At 41.7% G+C, this 9,736-nt stretch overlaps 1 protein-coding gene across 2 annotated transcripts in view; it reads right to left on the bottom strand.

The window, feature by feature from the left end:
* Positions 1-2,182: 2,182 nt before the first annotated feature.
* The window catches only part of eloal (elongin A, like), a 76,166-nt gene continuing 68,612 nt past the window's right edge, over positions 2,183-9,736 (bottom strand). Inside the window, exons 9-11 of one of the 2 annotated variants that reach the window (XM_052024384.1) lie at positions 6,595-6,712; positions 2,777-2,910; positions 2,183-2,523 (exon numbers count right to left, since the gene is read on the bottom strand). In XM_052024384.1, coding sequence (XP_051880344.1) covers positions 2,462-2,523; positions 2,777-2,910; positions 6,595-6,712 — 314 coding nt within the window. In that variant the 3' untranslated portion in view covers positions 2,183-2,461. The remainder of the gene's footprint in view (positions 2,524-2,776; positions 2,911-6,594; positions 6,713-9,736) is intronic. The other variant, XM_052024383.1, reaches the window with a different exon arrangement.

The raw sequence follows: 9,736 nt of genomic DNA, 5'->3' as shown, positions 1-9,736 counted from the left end.
TGTTATCTAGGCTGTGGAACTTTATGTCAATTCAACACTATAGTGGCTTCAAAAGCACAAACTCATCCAAAAATTCAGGCGGTGAAGGAAACCCTTTGCTGAAGAAAAGCAACAAATATGAAATGAGATTATACACTGACAATCCATTCAGATAATGGAAAGACTAATTGCACAAAACAAAAAAAAATTAACACACCCAGATGATATTTTACCATTTCTATAATCATTGTATGGTTTATGTGGTCTTTTGATTAGACCGGAACACAGATCAGCACAGGAAGAATAAATGGACTTCAATATAACTGGGGTATAAACTTCTTTTGCAAGGAAGATTGAGTGACAAGGGATAGAATGCCACGGAGAATCCCAACGAGCATCTAAGCACAGATAATAAATCTACAAGGCATTATCTGACTTTCACACTGAATGGCGGCTGTTGACATAACCACTAAAAAAAAGCCATCCCAGCAACGACAGGTAATGAAGTACTTTAACCAAGCACAAGCCTTAATCACTGAAAACACTGTGTAGTCTGAAATCCTGTCAGCAGTAAACAGAACCCTGTTCAGCAGCTTCAATGAGTTAATGCAGCAATCTCACAGAAACTGTATATAATGGAACATGTCAGCATGACAATGTGTTTATTAACATGATGTTATTAGATGTTCCTATGTATTCTTTGCTTCACAAAGAAGGTAAAGTACTCTGAAGAACCTAACCAAAAATGCTTCTGAAAGTAAGTTCAGGGTCAGGTTACTGCTTCCCAAGATGCATTCTGATACATTAGTGTAATAAAACAGAAGAAAACATATCTCAGATGACAATGAGATGCAACTAACAACGTGATGGCATTTTTATTTGTTTTGTTATTTTTAAAATCTGTCAGATGTTCTTGAGGTTCAATGTCACCAACTGGACTTGTCAATCAACCCTGCAAGTATTTGTGTACAGCAAGGATTACCGTCTGACTGCTAGTCAGAGAAGGTTTGCAAAGTGATTACAGGCTGTACAGGACAAAGTGATGCCAGCACAGGTAGAGGTGGTGGTGAAGAAGTGGTTGGCATTCTCACCTCCATCAGACAGGGCACTGAGTACAAGTGTTGGGATGTCACGTTTCAGCTGTATAGGACGCTGGTGAGACTGTACCTGGAATACTGTGCGCAGTTCTGGTCGCATTACTGTAGGAAGGATGTGATTAAGCTAAAGAGCATGCAGAAAAGATTCACAAGGATGTTGTTGGGACTGGAGGGCTTGTGTTATAAAGGGAGACAGAATAGGCTGGGACTCTTTTCCCTGGAGTGAAAGAGGTTGAGGACTGACCTTATAGAGGCTTATAAAATCACAAGGGGTATAGATAAAGTGGATGGTTAGTCTGTTTCCCAGGGTAGGGGAGTCTAACCCTCAAGGGCATAGGTTTAAGATGAGCGGGGGGGTGGGGGGGAAGATTTAAAGGGGACACGAGAGGCAAAAGGATGGTGGGTGTATGGAACAAGCTGCCAGAGAAAATTGTAGAGCAAGATGCAATTACAACGTTTAAAAGACACTTGGACAGGTACATGGATAGGAAAGGTTTAGAGGGATATGACCCATATACAGGCAAATGGGACTAGCTCAGCAAAGCACCTTGGTCAGCATGGACCAGTTGGGCCGAAGGGCCTGTTTCCGTGCTGTATAACTGACTCAGATGGAATTCAGTTTTTGAAGTTACTGCAGTGCTACACAGACACAGCAAGTTCCATTTTTTTTGGGGGGGGGGGGACTTCAAAAGTGCTGCACTTCCATTGGCAGTACTAGTCCTTCCAAGTTAACCATCACCTCGAAATCAAGCTCCCACTATTTCCAGGAAAAGTGTTGAATAGCTCCTTTCTCGGAAGGTTACCTCTGCTGTAAAACCTGGGTTAAAAAACCAGCCACAGGTATTGTACGCCAGCTTTAGTAGGTTCACAAGTATCAGTGTTTTGTTTCAACGCTAGACAATGACCATCCTTGAAATATTGTGTATTGGACATTTTTACCATCTGCAATTAGACTGCATTTTTGTCAGCAGAAAAACTATTTTAAAGTCAAATCCAACTCCATGTCTAAAATAATGCAAGGTACATGAAAAAATGAATTAGAATTTAAACTATAAACATCCTGAGGGTAACAAAAATCTACGGCCAAACTCATTTTTAGTTTTTATTCTCAGATGTAAATCAGGTATACATTATATCAACTTGCAACAAGTTAGAGAAATGTTAAGTCACTCCAAATCTCCCATTTGGTTTTGTCTAAATTCATACATTTAATCCACTACTCAGCAAGTAATTGGTTACTTCCAAAACAAAAGTATGTGCATTGTGCACATATTGGTCCAAATAGAATACAAAAATTAATAGTAAATAAATTATTTTAAACAAAATATTTTTGTTCTAAACAAAACATTTGTATGCCAACATAAATGAGCCAAGCAGCCAGATATTTACCGTGGACCCAGCCTGTTCTTAAAGGCCCTTAAAGATTTTGCCATCATCGGTGCAATTTCTGGTGGGGAAAAGAAAAGTCCTTTAAGAAATCCATACTCTGACTCCGAGGAGTTATTAGCACAGCAGAAAGGATTAGGAGCAAATTCTGTTGTTGGACACGGGACTTATTCACTTCAAGTACAATTCACAATCAACCCAGTTGTTGTTCAGGATTTAGAACAATTGGAAATATCAGTTCATCATCATTTTATTTTTAAATGGTCCTAAAAATTACTTCTGTGCTTTAACAAAAAATGATTTGCTTTACTTACTTTTAACTTGCCTCTTTGCATCTGGCCCTGAATGACTGCTTGCAACAACATTGCTACTGCCGCTCCTTGTCCCATCAGAAGAGCCACTCCCTCCAGTAGAACTGGACCAATCTGTGCTCCCAGAAGACTTCATCCTACGAAGGCCAACAATTAATTGCAGCCATGAAAATGTATCAGATGTTCTCCATTCATACACACACACATATATACACATACACACACACGTTCTCCATTCAGACAGTAAGTAACATCCTATATATACACATGTACATATATATACACACACACATATATATACACATACACACACACACATGTTCTCCATTCAGACAGTAAGTAACATCCTATATATACATGTACATATATATAAACACACACACACACAAGTTCTAGTGCAGATTACAAATGGAAGCTGAACCTCTACTGCCCACCACATGCTCAGAACCCACTATAGACAAAAGACTCTCAAACATTATAAATCTGCATATGTTCCTCATTATGAATAGGTTCTGGGGGAATAAATTGCAAATCTTCAAGCTATAACAGGAAATGAGCCTAGAAGGATTGTACAAACTAGACAAGCAGATTGTTTCATGAGAAAAACTGGCTAAATTCCAACCCATTCTGGATGTGCTCCTCTTCTCGGTAATGTTTTACAAACTTTTCAGGCACAGGTCAAGTCTTCCTCCAATGCCAAAACAATTCTAAGATTTGTTTCCCCTCCTCCAACCTCAATGGACTCCTCTTTTAAAGAGCAGGAGACATCTAAGCTTTTGTAGCACCACACTTTGTAGCCACTACACTTTGTTATATTTAATCAGCAATAATTATCGCTGACATTGTTATAGATGCACATAAAGCTAAACATTTTTCAATCTTAATTAACAACGTTACTATCAGATGACAAGCTGGCTCGCTGCCTCAGTAAAGCAGCCAACATAATCAAAGACCCCACCTATACCAGTTAACTGGGAACTTCTACCCCGCTGTAGTAGGAGCAAGATGATTCATCCTTACTTCAACATAGTGATGTTTAAGTATTTTCCCCACTTCTTTTGCATGATAAACATCCAGATTTAACCACAACACCAAGCAACGGAGCTCATTATTCATTACAACCATAAACCGCAGCTGTTCCAGTGCAGTTACAACAATGGCTTTACCCAACCATGTGGAAAATTGTCTGGGTGAGTTGTGTTCACAACAAGTAGGACAGATCTAATCTGACTAATTCCCACCAAGTCAGTCTACTGTCAATCAGAAGAGTGAAGGAAGGTGTTGTCAATAGTGCAATCATGTGCCACTTCTACTCCAATGACTTGTTTACCAATGCCTACTTTGGATTTCAGCAAGATCACTTGGCTGTAGACTTCATCACAGCCTTTGTCCAGAATTAGACCAAAGAGATAAATTAAATTTAAATTTTAAATTCCAGAGTGACTGTCCTTGACATCAAGGCAGCATTTCACTGAGTGAAATGTGCGCAGATGCTGGTAAAACTGAACTCTACGAGTGTCAGGCATGGTAGAGTAGTGGTTAGTGCAATGCTATTACAGTGCCAGCGACCCCGGTTCAATTCCCGCCGCTGTCTGTAAGGAGTTTGCACGTTCTCCCCGTGTCTGCGTGGGTTTCCTCCGGGTGCTCCGGTTTCCTCCCACATTCTAAAGACATACGGGTCAGGAAGTTGTGGGCATGCTATATTGGTGCCGGAAGCGTGGCAACATCTGCGGGCTGCCCCCAGAACACTCCACGCAAAAGATGTATTTCAGTGTGTTTTGATGTACATGCGACTAATAAAGGGGATAAACTCCAATGGGTTGGAGTCATAATTCACAAGATGGTTGCGGTATGGTGGGGGAGGGGGTGGGGTCAATCATTCCAGTGCCAGGAATTCATCAGGATAATATCCTAGGCCCAATCAGCATCATCTTCTCCACCATAAGGTCATGAGATCAGATTTCATAAACTTTGCAAAAATTGCATGTGCTACTCCCCAGCAAGTGAAACAGCCATGCCTGCATGCAGCGAGACCTGGACAACATCCAGTAAGCAGTAGATAATACTCATTCCACAGAAGTACCAGACAATCATCACCTCCGACAAGGGAATCGATCTTCGTACCCTTGACATTCAATGGCATTACCGTCGATGATTCCCCCGCCATCAGTATCCTGAAGCTTTCTGTCTCTGTATCAGGATTGGCCTTTTCTGCTATGGCTCATCCATCTGTGTTTTATTGGCTCAGTTTTTCCTCTCGACAAGGTCAGCATGAACTAGATGCCGAAGGGCCTGTTTCTGTGCTGTGGTCCTCTGTGACTCTCCATGATGTCCACGCTGCTGGGCATGTCCCACAGTCCTGCATTCAGCAACTCTTACATTCCTTTGTTTGTATTGACTCTTTAATGTCCTCCCTGTCTAATTCATCTCCATTAACTGCCCCCATTAACCTAGATAACCCTGACAACTTATCCTCATGGCAACCCTGGCCTCACCCATCAGAGCTATTCTCTTTGTCCTATCCATTACTCCCCAGCTCCCTCTGCAACTTAAAACTAACCAACTGTTTTTTTTTCTTTTCCTGGTTCAACCTGAAACTCTGTTGCTCTTTCCTGAAAAGCTTTCTGACCTGCTGAGCATTTCCTGCTTTTACCGACCATTAATTAAGTGGACAGAAATAAGAGAGGATTTCTCTCTCTCTCTCCCTCCAGCATACATGCAAAGACCCATCTAATTATTTCCAGTGCCCTTTCTCTTCCTACAGGGCCCAAATGCTGCTCCCAAGTATTTTACCAGTCCCTTTGAAAGTTTGGATTTGCTTCCCCCACTCTTTAAGCCAGTGCAAGTTTAAATGCAGGGAATTCTTATTTCACCAGTGCAGCCCCAATGACTGCTGATTACTCTGCAACCATTTTCTTTCCTTATCGACCTTTTCACTGGAAATATTTTCTCCTTGTTAACTACAAAAAACCCCTCACGATTTAAACCCTTAACCTTTTCTGTTGAAGCCGGCCAATCCTAGAGTCACCTTCTCGCACTGAATCTTCTTGCGCCCTTTCGAACACCTTGGCAGCCCCACTGAAGAGCTACGCTCAGAATTGGCCACAGCATCCCAGCTGGAGCCAAGCCACATCATCTACAGACTTAGCAGAACTCAAGACAAGTCAAGTCGAGTTTACTCTCATGTACACAAGTACGGTGAGGTGCAGGTACAATGAAAAACTTGCTTGCAGCAGTATCACAGGCAACGTAGATTCAGGCAACACACAAAACACAAATTATACAAGACAGTAATGAAACAGACTGTACAAAACAAGACATTAGTGCAAAAACACAGTCAACAGCAAGTCCATGGTAGAGCAAGAGGTGCTCTGTGGTGTTCTGTTGCTGAGGTAGGGGTTAGGGTTGTGCAGGTTGGTTCAAGAACCGAATGGTTGAAGGGAAGTAGCTGTTCCTGAACCTGGTGATGTGGGACTTCAGGCTTTGGTACCTCCTGCCTGATGGTGGCAGCAACTCAGAATCTCATTTCTTCAATAAATAGTCTCCTCACTTTCCTCGTTAAAGAATTACGTGCCTACAGCCCTGTTCTCCCTGTAACTGTGCACCTTTAAAAATGCACCATTTTGTGCTAGGATCTTGCGTGATGACACTCCTCATGACTCACCCGCTTGCTGGACCCATATTTCATCTCCTTTCCCAACTGAGATCAGAACCACACTGCACGCTGATAGATGACACCAGCCCATCAGTTCACAAACTGGTTAATCCATGCAATTTTTATTTCATCTTTCTGTTCTACCTGTAGCAGCAAGAATGCTTACCTCTGCTTGGAAGAGCTGTGAAATGCAGTTCCTGCAGTACCATGTTTTCCTTGCTGCCGGACAATACCCCTGGGTGGTTTTGCAGAAGTATTGACATATGCCAATTTCACTTGACGACCTAAAGACAAGATTATTAACCAATGATCACATTCTTGGCACAATCTAATGTCGCAATGCTGAGCCAATAGCCTTTCTAACTGCTAACGCGGTTGGCGTAATGCTATTAGAGCGCCAGTGACCCGGGTTCAACTCCGGCTGCTGTCTGTAAGGAGTTTGTACATTCTCCCCGTGTCTGCGTGGGTTTCCTCCGGGTGCTCCGGTTTCCTCCCACATTCCAAAGACGTACGGGTTAGGAAGTTGTGGGCATGCTATGTTGGCACCGGAAGCGTGGCGACACTTGCGGGCTGCCCCAACAACACTCTACGCAAAAGATGTATTTCACTGTGTGTTTCGATGTACGTGTGACTGATAAAGAAATCTTAACTTAATGAGTTTCCAATGGCATATTTTAATTGAAAATAGTTATTACTTACATTTCAATAATCTGCAACACAATGGTTTTAAGTGACTACAAGAAAATACTGTTCTCAAAATTAATTTTCACTCATCTTGTCCCTTGAATGCTGTGGCAAAATATTGAGCCAAAATAGGCTCAGGGACAGTTTCTACCCCGCTGTTATAAACTGTTGAACAGACCTCTTGTATGATAAAGGTGAACTCTCGATCTCTCAATCTACCTCGTCATGGCCCTTGCACCTTATTGTCTGCCTGCACTGCACTTTCTCTGTAACTGTAACACTATATCCTGCATTCTGTTTTTGCTTTTCCCTTGTACTACCTCAATAGACTGATGCTTCGAAATGATCTGTCTGGATGGCATGCAAAACGAAGTTTTTCACTGTACTTTGGTGTATGTGTCAATAATAAACCAATTGCCAATATGTCAGTCAGAGTCAAGTAAGACCCCAATGTTAAAAACTGTAGAAACCAGTCATAAAATAAACTTACACAAACATACAACATTCAAACAATGGATGACACAGAAGGATAAAGACTCTGGCCTGTAAATTATAGGATTTGCATTGCCCTGATTGCAGCTCTGAAATTGTTTTAAAAATAAAACAATATGCTTTGAGAAATGCTTTAGTGCGTTTCAAACATAGAACATTACAGCACATTACAGGCCCTTCAGCCCACAATGTTGCGCCGACATTTTATCCTGTTCTAAGATCTATCTAACCCTTCCCTCCCACATAGCCCTCCATTTCTCTATCATTCATGTGTCTAAGTGTCTCATAAATGTCCCTAACGTATCTGCCCCCACAACCTCTGCCGGCAGTGCGTTCTACGCACCCACCACTCTCTGTGTAAAAAACTTACCCCTGACATCCCCCTTACACCTTCCTTCAATCACCTTGAAATTATGTCCCCTCGTGTTAGCCACTTTCACCCTGGGAAAAAGTCTCTGACTGTCCACTCGATCTATGCCCCTTATCATCTTGTACACCTCTATCAAGTCACCTCTCATCCTCCTTCTCTCCAAAGAGAAAAGCCCTAGCTCGCTCAACCTATCCTCATTAGACATGCTCTCCAATCCAGGCAGTATCCTGGTAAACTTCCTCTGCACCCTCTCTAAAGCTTCCACATCCTTCCTATAATGAGGCGACCGGAACTGAACACAGTACTCCAAGTGTGGTCTAATCAGAGTTCTATAGAGCTGCAACATCACCTCGCGGCTCTTAAACTCAATACCCTGACTAATGAAGGCCAACACTCCATAAGCCTTCTTAACAACCCTATCGACCTGCACGGCAACCTTGAGGGATCTATGGACGGGGACCCCAAGATCCATGAACCAAAGTTCGTAACTTATAAAATAAACCCTTAATTTCCCATACTGATATTCCATTAACCAAAAAAAAAAGCTGTAGTTGTAAGAGTTACATTTTAAATTAAGATTGCAAAAGGTTGATTGACCAAGAATTGGTCTAAAATAGTTCTCAGCACTTTCCTTTCTAGAATTCAAGTGTAGGAGTTAATGTTATATGTATCATTTACAATGAAGTGCACTTAAGTACAATTTATTTGCATTATATTTAGAATTGTCCACGTCCATAGATCCCTCAAGGTTGCCGTGGATGTTGATAGGGTTGTTAAAAAGGCATATAGTGTGTTGGCCTTCATTAGTCGGGGTAGTGCGTTCAAGAGCTGCCAGGTAATGTTGCAGCTCTATAGAACTCCGGTTAGACCACACTTGCTGTATTGTGTTCAGTTCTGGTCGCCTCATTATAGGAAGGATGTGAAAGCTTTAGAGAGGGTGCAGAGGAGATTTACCAGGATGCTACTTGGATTGGAGAGCATGTCTTATGAGGATAGGTTGAGTGAGCAAGGGCTTTTCTCTCTGGAGAGGAGGAGGATGAGAGGTGACTTGATAGAGGTCTACAAGATGATAAGAGGCATAGATCAAGTGGATAGTCAGAGACTTTTTCCCAGGGTGAAAATGGCTAACAGGAGGGGACATCATTTTAAGGTGATTGGAGGAAGGTATAAGGGGGATGTCAGAGGCAAGTTTTTTTTTACACAGAGAGTGGTGGGTGCTTGGAATGCACTGCCAGCAGAGGTTGTGGGGGTAGATACATAAGGGACATTTAAGAGACTCTTAGATAGCCACGTGAGAGACAGAGGAATGGGAGGGAAGGGTTAGATAGATAAAATGTCGGCACAACATTGTGGGCCGAAGGGTCTGTACTGTGCTGAAGTGTATGTTCCCTTTAATTCATGAGACCACATTTCAAATACATGCACTTTTGTACACACAACCTTCAAAATTCTGGTCCTTAATGTGGTATAAGTTTAATAGAAAAGAGCCTTAGATTGCAAAACAGTATCTTTTCTCGATTCAAAGGTGGCAGAACTGGATTTTTGTTTGAAGCACTGACTGTTAACATGAACCATCAGTACAATATTTCAGGACAAATTCAAAGTTTAAAATGTTTTGTCTAAGACAATTTTAGAAAGAAATGGTTCTATTATCCTCAGGTGTAGCTGCGGTGAATAAAAAAAGATAAATTGAAATAAGTACCTAGAAAAGTTGGCAGAATATAATTTTAAGAATTGGGGTTTATAATAATTATGAACAGCA

This window comes from Pristis pectinata, chromosome 10, assembly GCF_009764475.1.
Source record: "Pristis pectinata isolate sPriPec2 chromosome 10, sPriPec2.1.pri, whole genome shotgun sequence".
NCBI classification, from domain to species: domain Eukaryota; kingdom Metazoa; phylum Chordata; class Chondrichthyes; order Rhinopristiformes; family Pristidae; genus Pristis; species Pristis pectinata.
This window is presented reverse-complemented; position numbering and strand designations above follow the sequence as displayed.